Genomic DNA, 14702 nt, shown 5'->3' on the forward strand with positions numbered 1-14702 from the left:
GGGGTCTGGCCCGCTGTCAAATGTTGATCGACCACGTTTAATTTGCTTCGGTTCCACCAATGCTCTTACAGGCTGTTTGCCCCGTTGGATTCCCACTGCCGAACGGTCATGGCTACTGTTTCCGGTATCAGAGTTCACCGCTGGATATCTACGGTAAAGGGGGGCTAGAGTATGGACTTTTCTTTCGAATTATCTTGTTTACTTTTTCTTGGTGGGCTTGACCCCTGACGAAGAATTGTGGCATTTAGACTTTAGTCGGAAGTTTAAGTTCCTTGGTTTGGCCGGATTCACTGATCGCCGCTGCAATATGAGATGTCCATGTGGCTTGAAAGTTTCCTTTCTCCAGACTTTGTACTTTCGGAGGCACCGTTGGGGCGGGACCGTTAGGGCATCGGGCATACGTTGGGAGTCGTCAACGGATTCGGCTGAGGACCTGCTTTGTATGGAAATGTCCACGGGAATGCCGGTGCGTCAGATAGGAGAAGTGAGTGTCGGGATTTGGGAGACTTCAACGATAGTAAGCTCAGTCATGCTAAAAACCATCCCGCAAACCTTGGAAGGCGCCATTACTTAAATTTGGGTTGAGCATTGGCATGTGTAATGTTTTACCCCGGAAGTACCTTTGTTTTTACGGGAAACCCGATTGCGTTAATGGAACATCGTTTAGTATGATGCATATACTAACAGTGCTTTGCATACATACTCCCTGTACTAATTTCCAGTCTAAGTCTTCTATGGTTAAATCATCATGCAATGCAACTCTCCTAGAATCAATCAGGGATTATCTATCAGATCGGGACCAAAATAAATCTCGATCAAGAATGAGGCCCGTGATAGGGAAATCTATCTCAAGAGACGAAGGATCACCCCTGCCTTTAGCAGCAAGAACGGCACGGATGAACATCGTACCGAAGATCTTGAAACCGGACAGAACGAACCGGAATCCAGCGTTTCAAATGATAAGCTACACAGCCTTGAGCTGAACGGGCTAGCAACCAAGACAAGTCTGGGGTTAGTAAAGACTCCTGTACCGAGTACATGGCTTCCCTCGGGTAAAGGGAGAAAAGCGTTATCCGAGACCTAGCTTGTGCGTCCAAACTCAAAACCCAATCAGTGGATGAAATGATGAGCACGGGCACGCGTGCTTGACACGGAATGTATGTGGAGTTGGCCCTGACGTTCTCCACTTGGTCTTGCCGAACCTGTTGTTCCCCGATGGATCAATTCTGGCCGTTTGGTCCCTTAAGGCGTTTTCCTTAGCGAATGTATCCGCTCTGGAGACTGGAAACCTGGAAACGCGGTAATAGTGTCCGAGATTGGCGTAACTAAACGAGGAAAACAAATAGTGTGAGAAGCGTCATTCCGCGAAATTCCTGGGAAGTTCAAAGAACAAAATTTCCTTCCATTTAGGGGATCGAGCAAGCGGGGGCTTGCTCAACAGGGGGCTAAATGAACAGCACCAGGACACATGTGGAGCCTTGGCATAATCAGGAGGAGAACAGACTAAGCACTGGAAGCCGAGCCAGGATTCCACCGACGTTTCAGAAATTTCCTTGCGTCTATGCTGGCGCACAGCCCATGCGGGTTTCAGCAATTGCGTGCCGATCGCTGCAGCTTGCATTCCGCATAGCGCCTTGGCGCGCAGCGAGGAACCATCGAAAAGCACGCGTGGAGCCATTATCCACAATTTCCCTTGGGAATAAAGCCGTATTGGGTACTCCGCCTGTATGTCCGGTATTTCTGATTTTGCATATAGATATGAACATAATCGATAGTGTCATGCAAGGATCGTATGTACTGAAGCATCCATTGTTCTCGAACTCGATGCACGAGGCAATGTGATTGGTCCAATCGCATGGAATGGCCGGACGACTTTCAATAGCGTCGCGATGGATCGGATCCTCTGTCTTCGGAGAAAGTGACTGAATTGGGACGAGGATATACGTGAGTTTATTACGGAGGAGCTCCAGTACTGGAGTAGTGTCAAATGAGATCCTACTCCATGTCGATCCGTACTTTTAGTACAAACATACCTATCCTCGAACAAAGTACAATCAATAGTACGGTATTCTGATCATGGTATTAAAAAAGACAAATCAAAGGGAAGTTGGCCCCATTGTGGTGGATCGGCCTAGCGCCCCTAGTATGTACAACTCGTTCGTACAGGAGATTAGTACTTAACAAGAAAAAAAAAAGAGTTAGTAAAACCTTCTTCTTCCACATTCCGTTAGGAATTTGCAGAACTTTCTAGTTTTTTTTTGCTCGGTAGTGGGCCTTGAATCTCCAATCTGCACTCCGCAACACTGTCGCTGGATAAAACAATATACCAGTCTAGCCGCGTGCATCATCCTCCCCGCTTGTGGATTCCCCTGTGAGACGGAAAAGATGTGCTACTGACCCTCTCAGCTTTATTCCTTCTCTCTTACTCCCCTCCATTCCTCCCCGACCTTTGGTCCTCGGGTGCTTTTGTCACTGGAAACTGCCTGTCACCCTATTTCCTCCCCGCGAACGCCCCAAGTCTGGATCCTTCCCGTCGATCTCGCGACCCCGAAACCTCCCTCCCTTCCCAAAAATCCGTTTCGCACACAAGTCATCAGTACTCGCTAGGTGACGGACTCGGTGTCTCGGAGAATAATCTGGTCCAATTGGAAACTAAGCGACGACATATTCGCAACGGAACGTGGCAGGCCCTGGGTGTGGGGAACCTTCAAATCATCGATCAAAGCGTTGACAGGATCTCTCGGATACGCCCGCTCATTCGTCGCGTGGGACTAAGCTGTTGAATAATTGTTAATTGGTAGGTTATCACCCTATCACAACCCCCGAAGATCCAAATCTGGCGGTGCACGTTCGAGAGCGGTCCTTCTCAGCCTCAAACAGGCTCAAATTTGAGACGGCATGGCGTAGACGGCGCGCATCCCTGATTCAGATCGAAGCTCCGTCCGATGCAACTCGAACTGTTCCCTGTATTTTGGACGCAACCGCTGACTATATTTGCGCCAATCTAGAATTTTCGTTGTATCCCTGAAATCATGGGTTGTATCGCCTCGAAACCCGCCGAAGCGGATAAGGATGCCACTCAGCGCAATGCCCGTATTGATCGGGTCATCAAGAGCGATAAGAAAACCATGGATCGTACTATTAAGATCTTGTTACTAGGTGAGGAACCCCGGCTGGTTCCTAAATAACCCCGCGCGCGATCACTTGGGCTGACTTTCTCACCAGGTGCTGGAGAATCGGGCAAGTCGACCATCATCAAGCAGATGCGCATTATCCACAGCAGAGGCTTTCCCGAGGAAGAACGTCATCAAACACGAGCTGTTATCTACTCCAATGTGGTCATTGCTTTCAAGGTTTTGTTAGATATTATGAAAGCGGAGAGCATTGATTTTGAGGATGAGAAGACACAGGTATGGTAATTTCTATCCCGGCCTAAATCCACGCGCTAACCGTTTCCCCAAGGGTCTTGCAGAATTGTTAGACAAGACCGAGCCCGACGTCGGCTCGGACGAGGCCTTCTCTGATTTGAAGGTCCGCGATGCGATGAGGGTCATGTGGCTCGATGGAGGCGTTCAAAAGGCCGTGGCGAGGGGGCATGAATTCGCGCTGCATGACAACCTTAGCTAGTGAGTCCATCATTTGCGTGCGGCAGGTCACAATCATGCTAATGCTTCTTCAGTTTCTACGACTCGTTGGACCGGATCTTCACCCCCGGGTGGCTTCCTGATAACCAGGACATGCTGCAAGCTCGACTTCGGACAACAGGTATTACCGAAACTTTGTTCGAGCTCGGCCAGATGAACTTCCGGATGATGGACGTTGGCGGACAACGTTCGGAACGGAAAAAGTGGATTCATTGCTTTGAGGGAGTTCAGTGCTTGTTGTTCATGGTAGCTTTATCTGGATACGACCAATGTTTGGTTGAAGACCAGAACGCTGTAAGCATATCTCTTCTCCTTGTAACATGTTGAAGTGCTGACAAAGACCTACAGAATCAAATGCACGAAGCTATGATGCTATTCGAATCACTTGTCAACGGCGAGTGGTTTAAGCGCAAGCCGATTATCCTCTTCCTTAACAAGATCGACCTCTTCAGAGCAAAACTCGCCATTTCTGCTATCTCGAGGCACTTCCAAGATTACAGCGGCTCCGACACAGACTTTGAAGCTGCTGCACGGTACTTTGCCGATAGATTCCGCGGAATCAACCGAATCCCAGACCGCGAGATCTATATTCACCAGACCAACGCCACGGACACCACTCTCTTGAAGGCGACCATGGATTCAGTCCAAGACATGATTATACAAAAGAATCTGCATACCTTAATACTATAAGGCAGTGAATCTTTTAAATACCGGTGGCCTTTATGAACGTCATTATTTGCCACGAAGTCGATTGTTGTTTCTTGTCAAGCTCTTGAGCCTACCTTTTTTTTCTTCGGTTGCATACTCCGGCGGTTAATTTTTCTTTCTGTCATGGCGACACTACGTCTTTTGCATCCATTGCCTTCCCGACTTTCCTTTTTCGCATGAGGCGTCTTGATGATAGAGTCGTCGGCCCTCTGACGTATCCTTGGGTCTGTTACGTTGCATCCCAAAAGTCCGTTCGATTTCGCCAACTAATGCCACGCTCCAAGCTCTGTGATGGTTTCCTTTCTCTACTTTGTTTTTGTCTTTTTTGATCATGCAGGATGATACCACTATTTCACTTCTTTGTCGCTGCAAATTTGTTTTGTTTACCTGACGACTGTATTACTACAGGTCTTATTTTCTTTGGTTACTTATAACTTGAATGAAGTTGATATATTAGTCTTAAGGTTTCTAAACTATAGTCTATTCCGTTTTTATAGCATCCATGTCAGGCATCGCACTACTCGGCATTGGCTAAACTTTAGGACTCCAGGGCTGAACGCTTACACTGAAGGAGGTTGCACAGGGAGGAACCACCGGAGAGTATTCGAATCGTTCATGACTATTATATAAGGGTATTACCACTGGATCTCGAAAAACAAGGTAGAATAGCCGACTTGTAGATCAATATGCGAGTGCTAGGTGCTGTACATGTACTAACTACATTTGCATCCAATCTGGTTCCCCAGAGTAGTCTCATCAAATTGCTTATATATGATCTCAAACATTCTCAAGCCGTATATTTTGAGTTCACTAATCCTGCATCAGAAGTTGTGGAATAACCTTGAAAACTGCCAGTTCAGCCCATTGGACGCCACTTGAGTCAGGCACCAAATTACATAATCCCCGCATGATCAGAGACGCCGAGTTCCGGTCCGATGATTTCGCCTCCGAGCAAGTTCATCTTCACCTTCTTCCCCAGTTCCTGGGTACCACGCCAACCATGTTGTCAACATCTATACGCCGGGCCGCATGGGCGCCTCTCTCCAGTGCACCTCGCGCTGCCCAGAGTGTCCCCTCCACCGGTCTTATCGGCGCAACCCGTTACGTGCACCAACGCCGATACTCCTCATCCTCCTCCAAACCACCAGTCCCTCCCAGTGACGGTTCTCAGCGGCTGGATACCTCTACTCCTGCAAAGAGTGTGAACTCTTCTGGCGAGAAGAGCAAGGCTACCCGCCGCCGAGGCAAGGACTCTGGCGCCCGCAACGGATCTTCCAAGTCCAGCGGGCAGCATGCGGCATTTTCGAAGCTCCCCAGTGTCCCCTCGACACAGCACCGACAACCCCATGGTGAGTTTCTGATAGCTGAGCAGAGCTTCACATGCTTCATAAATGTATTTTATGCTAATTTTGTCTCCGCAATAGACGTTCACGTTGCCTCGTTCTTCTCCATTCACCGCCCGATCTCCGTGACCACCACGGTCCCCCCAACCTCGAGCTATGAAGCTTTCGAATCGATCTTCTCCAAGAGACTCATGAAGAACCAGCCCGACGATGTCATCTTCACCCTCTCGAACACCGTCCAGTCCATGGAGGGCGCTAACGGCATGTCCGAAGCTGAGGATCCGTTCGGCCAGATGCACGGCCGCTTCGCCAGCGATGCCAACGGCGATCTCCAGATGCTCGACAGCCCCGAGGCACACATGTCCGTCGAGGAGCTCACCCGTCGTCTCCGCCCCTTCCACCCTCCCCCACCCCCGGTCCCCATGAACATGAGCGCCGAGGCCGAGGCCATGGAGTCTCACGAGGCCCAGAGCGAACAGGATACCACCTACTCCACCGTCCTCACCATTCGGGAATCTCGTCACGCCGATGGTCGCAAGACCTACGAGGCGTCGACTGGTCCCTTTGTCCGTGACGAGATGGAGGCCCCCGCTGGATTGCGTGATGAGCTTACCATCAACGCTCCCAGCTCCAGCACTGGCATGACCTACGTTGAGCGTCTGCGCCACAACTCGTCCATGCATGCTATTAGCACCAAGAGACGGCGCAAGGTGAAGATGAAGAAGCACAAGTTCAAGAAGCTGATGCGGAGAACACGCACTCTCCGTCGTAAGCTCGACAAAGCTTAGAACTGGGGCGATTTCGCGTTTCCATTTGTTTGGTGTCATTTCTTCGGTTTTCATCGGATGCATCTTTGGCCTGCTTCTTGCATCTTTGCTGGGTTGAGGGGGGTTAGTATCTGAGTTGTAGGGCATATCCTCTTCTTATCCCTCCAGTACATTGCTATCTTATATTCCTGGTCATTTTTTACTTGGCTTCCTCTATACTACTATCCTAACATCCGCCAATTCTTTTTTTTTCTTTTTTGGAACGTCGAGGCAGAAGCTGTGGTTTTGGCCGTCTTTGTCTTCCCTTATGTGTGGCATATCCTGCCTCTCATGCATTGCGGGCTACCCTATAGAATCTTTCTCTTGATAAACACCCTGTGTCTCATTCCTCATAACTTCTACGGTTGCTACCGCTCGTAATTCGAAAAACTAGAATCATATGATAATATTCCAGCGACTGGTGTTCTGAAAATGTGGTATCTCATCGCAAATTCAAGCGTGTCACACAAAGAGTACACAGTATCTCCAGGGCCCAAGGGCTTATGGGAGAGATGTACTAGAGCTACGAAGAATCCAGAGCATAATGCACAAATCGGGATTGCTATATCATATCGAATACAAGGACTTGACAAGCCAAATAAAAAGACAAGAAGAGTCAAACCGAGAGTAAAAAGTTAGAGAAAGGAGGGTCTCCAGCAGCAGTGAGACCAACAAGACAGTCAACCTCACTGCAACCATAAGACGAAAGGGGGGAAAGGGTCCCAATCAAGCGAGACTCAATATAAAGTACAGTATCCAGCGCGCGCATTCATGCAATGTAAGCCAATCCAATATCTACCCACACCTGTCCAACCGTTGGGATCCAATTGAAGTGTCCCCCGATTCTACATACCACAGTGATCGAAAGAAGAATTTCCCATTCACAAGTCAAATGAATTTATCATAGCCGAAAATCTTTTTCCATCTTCACACTAGTCCTCGTACCCGACACCATGGGACGGAATAATTAACGCGCTTGTCATGTCGGGTTCAAGGTTCACAAATTGACACGTCGGACTGCAAGACATCTCACAGGCTCGATGAGTGAGATGTCAAGTGTCCGAACGTTGTATCGAGGCGCTGCTCATTTAACAATCTGCTTTAGAGCGGGAGTTCATGAGAAGAGCGACAATCAGCCCGTAAAGACCTAGAGGGACAATGTTAATGAAATACAATTAGCTTGCTTGGAGCAGAGAGGACTTACCCAAGACTTCAGCGAAAATGAGAATCAAAATCATTCCAACGTAGAGACGAGGTTGCTGAGCAGTTCCACGAACACCAGCGTCACCGACAATACCAATAGCAAAACTGTGAGGCCTCCCGTTAGCGTCCAGAGTCATGTGGAAGTTAAGTTGAGATTGAGAATCGGACTTACCCAGCGGCCAGACCGGCCAGACCGACAGCGAGACCAGCACCCAGCTGGATGAATCCAGTGTATAGAGGGAGCTGCTGCTTCAGGTCGTTGGCGACCAGGACGGACACGACGAGACCGTAGATACCAATGATACCAGCCATGACAATGGGGACAATGTCTGTTTGTAGTCAGTATATACGTCCAGGCATTGCGATAGATTCGCTGGATTGATGGTTCTCCAGGGTCTGAAGCTTGACGTACTCTTAACGATCAGGTCGGGACGGAGGACGGCCATGGAGCAAACTCCGACACCGGCCTTAGCGGTACCGTAGGCAGCACCGAAGCAGGTGAAGACGATGGCTGAGGTGCAACCCAGCGCACCGAAGAAGGGCTATTAAAGAGATATCAGTCATTCCGCCGATGTGATTTTGACAAAGCGGGTGCCGGGGTTGGGAGGGGCGGTTATGACGGGGTCGCCGCTTGAATCGACTCGATGATGATCGAGGGAGCTAGACTTACCGCATAGACGGGGCTGTTCAAGATTGCAAGTTAGCAGGTGTTATCAATGCATGTGTGCCCATGATGCTTGTGACAGTCCGAAGGTCGGTAGCTGTCAAGCACCCAGGGGGCGGGAGTCATGATGACAACGTACCAGAGTTCTGTGGCCATTCTGACGGATGATGCTCGACAAGGATGTCGAGGGGAGATCGGAGCTTAGATGAGATGGAAAGATCCGAACGTAAAGGCGTGGACCGAAGAAGAGGTTAGCGGTGATCGGGAGGGAGAGAGCCAGCTACGAGGTCAGAGGCCACCACGCTGGTGCTGCAGTCACGTGTTTTCTTGGCACGGCATCAGGATCCACATGAACGTATACATCGAACACCAATCTGAGATGCATTGTGATTATCGTACAGATCATTTTGCAGATGAAATGGTTGTATAGGGGGTATCTGAAACTTTGAAGTTCCTTATATCTAAGAAAATGGTATATAATTTATTGCTGTATACAACCACCTTGACTCTGCCAAAGAGGCTAGGAATGCTTCTCAGACTCGACTCCAGACATTTCAGGTAACGTTCAAGTTGTTTTCTTCATATACATTCTTAATTTAGCTTGAAAAGCCTCAAATCCATAAATTTGCATCACTTTATTATGACAAGGCCCATCCGCCTAGCGATAGCTCAGAGAAGGGCCTGATTGGCATACATGACAACAAGCTCGGTCGAATAGGACCTTCGGAGATAGTCAACTTTTCAGAGCATCATCTACACAGTTTGCGAAACTTTGAAATGTCCAGAGTGACAATTGTTGCATTGTCTCGAGCCCAAAACGATACCTAGGCATATCCATAGATGGACCAAAAACAAGGCGGCTTGCAGAGATGGTAGAAAATGAGTGGAAAGTACAGGAATGATTGAGGAGAGATGGTAAAAAATCGATCAGAGGAGGGCGTATTCAAACTCGACTGCATCGCGCCTTCCAGAAATAATTGATCCTGCCTCCCAAGAATAATAATACGATGCCACTGGCTAATGCCCACATGCGCGTAACTGGGCGGTGCAAAATAACAGTAATATTACGTATATGATACTAACTGTCGCCATGAGTGAAGTGAAATATATGAAACGTAATACCTACCACGCTAACCCAATACGGCGGCCTGTCCGCGGATCCGCGGACGTCGGGCCTCCATCAGGGACCCCCCCGAAAGTATTATCATTTTCATTGGTTTCCTCGAAGAACCTAATAGGAATGTCTTGAAGCTAGTATTTGCCCGTGGTGTATAAAGAGTCCCGCGGACCTCCGCGGCCTTGTGATATCAGCGCCTTTCCATCAGACGGTCATTGCCAATTAGCACTGTTTGGGACTATACATCATGAAGAGAGACGTCGACGGTAATCCAATAACAGCAGCGAGCAAGTGGGCTCGACCACCTCTGTCGTGTCAAGCTTGCCGTGAGAAGAAACGTCGATGTGATCGCACTCAACCATGCTCAAACTGTGTGCTCAGAAACATCCCCTGTGAATATTCTGGACAAAGTCCGGAAAGCTTGAGTGGCCCAGAGCCCTCAAAAGGGCTTATTTCGACCAAATTTAGGCAGACTGCAACAACACGACCCACACATTTGGCCCCAAAGTAGGCCGCCTTTACTTCCAATATTGCTCCATGTCTTACTAACACCCTTCAAGCAACTCTGATGAGATATTATATCGGTTAAGAAGATTAGAAGCAGCTTTCCTTGAGAAGTCTAATTCTCCTCAAGGACTTGTACCAAAGCCTCATGGTGGTTTCATGAATCCGGATACCTCACATGGGCAAGATCAGGTAATTTTCGACCTATTTTTACTTTCAAATCAATTCGCACTCAGCATACTTACTCGTCGCCTAGGTCTTTACTTCACATTATGTCACCCCGTTCAGCGTCCATTATATGTCATCCCCACATGAAAAAAACATTGGTGCACCCGATTTCCCAAGCATTATGGAAATGACGAGGAAGCTGCCACCATTACGGCAAGCCAGGGAGCTGTTCAACCACTTTGCAGTAACCCTGCAGCCAACCTTCGGCGTCCTCCATATCCCCTCATCCCGCGCGATGATGGAAAAGGTATATGAATGCATTGTTGAGGGTGAAGTACCCCCGGCTGCTGATTTGATGCTGCTCTTTAGCATCTTTGCCGGCTCATCTCTGGGCTGGACACCTGGCCTTTTGGAGAAGTTGAATGCGACGAGTGAAGGCGCACGGGCGGCTTTGATAGCGTATAGTCGGTTTGCATTGGCTATATTGGATCATCCTTCGCGGGTTTTACAGCCATCAACGACTGCCCTTGTAGCCATCGGCACGCTGGGGCACATAATTCTAAATACGGATGGCTTCCCGTCCCGCGTTCAAATTCTTCGTCATCACTGTCTACTGATGTCGAGGGAGTTGAAGATCCATCGGCTAGACACGGCAAGAGCTCGTGAAGAAAGAAGACTGCAAGGATGCGATATGATTGATGTCGAGATTCAACGACGAGCCTGGTGGCATATGGTAGCATCTGACTGGTATTTTCCCAGCGCTCCGAAACAAACAGGCCATAGCTGACCATTATAGGCTTCTTTCGTTCTCTGGTGGTCCCCAGGAAGGTGCATACATCTTTCAAACCAAACACATGAACGTAAATATGCCCAGCAACACGGACGATGAGCTTATCACGAGTACTGGAGTCCAGCAAGATTTCCCATTGTCTGTGCCCACGTCGATGTCTGCTTTCATTACTCGAGTTCAGGGTGCAGATCTATGTCGTCAAGTGATCGATGCTCTTCCATCCGTTTTACTCGACTCTCAAGAGCCAGACTACAAAGTCATCCTGGAGCTAGACTCTAAGTTCCACGATCACATCGCCAGCCTTCCTGTATATTTCCAGCTGGACAAAGAAAGTATTGAGCAGAGTCGGCAACTCTGCAAAGAGCGGCCATATATTGCTTGGCAGCGACTCAGCGTTCACTTCGGCCTCCACACACGACTTTGTCGATTGCATAGACCCTACCACCTGGAAGGTATAACGAATCGCAAATATGCGTACTCGCACATAGTATGCATCCGTTCGGCGCATAAGGTCCTGGAACTCCGGCGTGCGATGGATGAAGTGGCCCCAGAGGTTGGACTGAAAGCCGCCAGGGTCTGGACTGTCATGCACCATGTTTTTTTTGCCGCTTTGATTCTCGCAATGGATGTATCGTTTAATCCTATCGCACCCGATGCGGAGGCTCGGAAGGCTCAAGTGCTTGCTGCCTACGAGACTTTGGAACAATCTAGGCGAGAGTCTAATGACCTGATGGAAGGCATTCAAAAAAATTTACAGACCTTGATGTCTACATTGCACAAAAAGCGATCGCAGACATCCGCCCTACCAAAGGATGATGCAGCCCAGGAGGGACTGGTCGCCCCGTCCTCAACAGGAACCCGATCGGCAAATGAGAATAGCGAACCTGTGACTGCCCACGACGAGAGCACGTCTCTTGCACCGCCATCTTTAAGCGATGTTGATGGCTATGACCTACTCAATGATCTAGGTCAAGATGAGTGGGAAAGACTTTGGTCCGACTTTGTGGTTGTGGCCCCCGATTTAGATGCACCACAGTGGAACTCTTTGCTGGAGGATGTGGATTTTACTCCCCACCTGAAAAAATACTAGGCTGAAGTATCTCAGATTTAAAAATAATTCAGATGCAGCCCTATTGGGGCGTCATTCCCCTAAAAGCCTTAAAGTTGTTCAAACTCTTCCCCAAACAAGGAGTGGACCCGAAAGAACCTTGGAAATCCTGTACAGTTCGGCTTGCGTCAGGGGCTTTTTCATATTCAGTGTGGATTTTCTTGCTTTCTCAGCCACTTCCAGTTACACACCCCTGCACGAACTTTTAGGAACTTGCTAGGAACCAGCCAGAAGTGAAGTCACTACAGTCATGGGTGACCAATGAAGCTCGTGGTGGCTGCAGCATGGCCTTGGCAGGTGGGGGTCCGAGGCACGATAGGGCTGGACCGTTGGTTATGATGCGCCACAGGTGACGAAAGGGATTTCTTAGCGGCCTCTTTGGGATCGTCACTACAGTATCATGCGACTCCGTGCAGACCGAGAAATGCTTCCTAACTTAGCCATGAACCAGGTCATGGCGCCAAGCTTTCCTTCCAGGCAACCGGCAAAACACGGCATAGGATAGGACAGTTGAGAATAGAGCTGAGAAAGGGATTGGTACAGGGCGACAGTGAAGTATAGAATTCAATTAATAATCAAATCGTATTTCTAGGGGGTGTAACAGGTGCGAACCCTACTCCCGTGTAGGCCGTGTAGGCTGTGAACCTTGGGATGATGATCATCCTAATTTAAAATTCAATAGAAACGGCAGAAAACCTTGCTTATCTTAGTGACAGCCACAGGCAGTGAGGTTTCGAGCCAATGAAAACCCAGGGATGTGCAGGTGCGCCACATGTGTGGCGTCAATGATGTAATAGATGAAGCTCTCTTGTTCCCGTTCCGTTTTCCAGTTTAAAAGAGCTCCGCATTTCCTCTTCCCTTCGGATTCTCTTCCTCATACTCAATCCTTCGTGATACTCACATCCCATCAACATGCCTTTCACCGCTTCGTAAGTTCACCCTTGTTGACTCAGGAGCTATCCTCTTGTTTCGCATGCTATGTTCTCTTGGCCCTGGCTTCCCATGTCGCACGAGGGCCACTGCCAGAAAGTTGGAACTGACTCGGAACTCTAGTGATATCTGCAAGATCATCTTCGCCATCATCCTGCCCCCTCTGGGAGTCTTCCTGGAGCGCGGATGTGGTGCTGACTTCCTGATCAACATCCTACTGACCATCCTTGGTTGGTTGCCTGGTGTTATCCACGCCTTGTACGTTTTCTCCTCTAGACCGATATCATCTGAGAGTTTCCAATACTAACATTTGTCCTCCCTTACAGCTACATCATATTCAAATATTAATCACGCTGAAATGACAACCCATGGCGCCCTGCCTCGACCCATGCCTTTCCGAGCAATATTCAACGAGAATATAATTCGTTATCCGCTGTGTTGCATTCCACTAGCCATTCCTAGCTCCCCTGGAAATGCGCACCAGTGGCTGAAGGGTCGAGTGCAGCCGTCAGCGTGATTCCGCAGAGCTCCGAGACTAGCCTGCATTCCCCACCACCGGGCATGGCCGATACGATGTTCATAATTCCTTAATGTTGGTAGTGTGCTATGTGGGCACCGCCAAGGATTTTTTTTTGATTCCACTTTCCTATGTGCGATTATCTTGCGGGTTTTCTTTTTTTCTTTTCATGCTTTTCGAATGATACCACCTCATCTTGTATGACTCGCGGGCTTGTGTTGGCCTGGGGTTGGTTAGCTTTTTCGAATGGAATGGCAATTATTTGATTCCGATATTGTTCCAGCTGTTAACGTAGTAAAGTCCACTGAGACTGGGGATCATTACCACATGGATGTAGTGGGACCGCTATATGTGACTATTGGATATTGGAGTATGCCGTTGGGCTCTCCGGACGACACGGATATACAAGGATTCTCACCAAGGACCTTGTATTATTAAGCAGTCGAGTGCTTCGTGATTGACTTGGTCCTGGGAGCAAGGATCGGCGTCCGCGATTATAAGTAGATCGGTTTGGAGTATCCTTCCAGAAGCCTGACGTGGAAGCCCGAAGATCGACTCTCATTGACCAACCGCTTTAGTTAAAGACCACAACTTCAAAACCGAGTATAGCAGATCAGCGATCACCGCCTCAACCGCTCTGAAACACAGTCTCGATACGTTGACTGGGCGCTGCAAGGCAAGCGCCCCCCTTTGAGGCCCGGCGCGTAAAGTCGGCGGGCCCGCAGCCACCCAACCAGGTCAGGGCGCTTCACGACCACCACCATTCGTTCATACCGACAAGAACAGGATTGAAGATGTCATCTGGTTTCAACATAGCGCCTACATGCATTGCCACAATGCCTCGTTTCATTTCCGAGCTGAACTTGATTTGCTTGGTCGTTATAAGCTGGTCAGCGTCATCACGCCCGGAGTCATCTCGCGCCTGAGATCGCGACGCGCCCGACACTTTCGTGTTTAATAATGCCCGTGGCCCATCTTGGAGGCGCTTGGTGGCTTTCCTTTGATTCTATCCTTGATCATTCTTTGATAACATCCGAATATACACCCAAAAATACAGCTGTGCTGATGATGATCAATTCAAGGACTACTTGCCTTCAAGGGTAGTCACTCCTATGTATTATCCGATCAGGTCAGTGTGAGATAGAAAAGGAAAAGAGAAACAGCTTCTCACCAAGTTCAATCATATAGAGCTGTCACAGC

The 14702-nt window shown here is 48.9% G+C and overlaps 5 protein-coding genes across 5 annotated transcripts; 4 read left to right on the forward strand and 1 right to left on the reverse strand.

Moving 5' to 3' along the window:
- Positions 1 to 3032: 3032 nt before the first annotated feature.
- N7503_008926 (guanine nucleotide-binding protein subunit alpha) lies at positions 3033 to 4334 on the forward strand (the record flags this gene model as incomplete). The annotated part of the gene is made up of 5 exons (XM_057068473.1): positions 3033 to 3159; positions 3226 to 3410; positions 3463 to 3626; positions 3680 to 3938; positions 3993 to 4334. The coding sequence occupies 5 exons, from the start codon at positions 3033 to 3035 to the stop codon at positions 4332 to 4334; spliced, it is 1077 nt and encodes a 358-aa protein (XP_056919328.1).
- Positions 4335 to 5259: 925 nt separating this feature from the next.
- N7503_008927 (mitochondrial 37S ribosomal protein mS38) lies at positions 5260 to 6483 on the forward strand (the record flags this gene model as incomplete). Its single annotated transcript, XM_057068474.1, has 2 exons — positions 5260 to 5701; positions 5777 to 6483. 2 exons carry the CDS (start codon positions 5260 to 5262, stop codon positions 6481 to 6483), a joined length of 1149 nt encoding a protein of 382 aa, XP_056919329.1.
- A 1106-nt stretch (positions 6484 to 7589) lies between these two features.
- Positions 7590 to 8524, reverse strand: N7503_008928 (H(+)-transporting V0 sector ATPase subunit c; the record flags this gene model as incomplete). The annotated part of the gene is made up of 6 exons (XM_057068475.1): positions 7590 to 7648; positions 7706 to 7809; positions 7877 to 8033; positions 8117 to 8246; positions 8375 to 8387; positions 8508 to 8524. 6 exons carry the CDS (start codon positions 8522 to 8524, stop codon positions 7590 to 7592), a joined length of 480 nt encoding a protein of 159 aa, XP_056919330.1.
- Positions 8525 to 10338: 1814 nt separating this feature from the next.
- On the forward strand, positions 10339 to 12037 carry N7503_008929 (fungal specific transcription factor domain-containing protein; the record flags this gene model as incomplete). The annotated part of the gene is made up of 2 exons (XM_057068476.1): positions 10339 to 10904; positions 10954 to 12037. The coding sequence occupies 2 exons, from the start codon at positions 10339 to 10341 to the stop codon at positions 12035 to 12037; spliced, it is 1650 nt and encodes a 549-aa protein (XP_056919331.1).
- Positions 12038 to 12837: 800 nt separating this feature from the next.
- Positions 12838 to 13554, forward strand: N7503_008930 (YqaE/Pmp3 family membrane protein). Its single transcript, XM_057068477.1, has 3 exons — positions 12838 to 12984; positions 13109 to 13243; positions 13312 to 13554. Exons 1-3 carry the CDS (start codon positions 12968 to 12970, stop codon positions 13331 to 13333), a joined length of 174 nt encoding a protein of 57 aa, XP_056919332.1. The 5' UTR covers positions 12838 to 12967; the 3' UTR covers positions 13334 to 13554.
- The last annotated feature ends 1148 nt before the right edge of the window (positions 13555 to 14702 follow it).

Source organism: Penicillium pulvis (genome assembly GCF_028828015.1).
Source record: "Penicillium pulvis strain IBT 33274 chromosome Unknown contig_7_segment1_segment0, whole genome shotgun sequence".
Classification (NCBI taxonomy): Eukaryota; Fungi; Ascomycota; class Eurotiomycetes; order Eurotiales; family Aspergillaceae; genus Penicillium; species Penicillium pulvis.

What these genes read in the sequence shown, in the direction of transcription:
- N7503_008930 (XM_057068477.1), top strand. An exon ending in CCTGGTGTTATCCACGCCTT is followed by an intron (nt 13,244 to 13,311) that starts GTACGTTTTCTC and finishes CCTCCCTTACAG; the next exon opens with CTACATCATATTCAAATATT.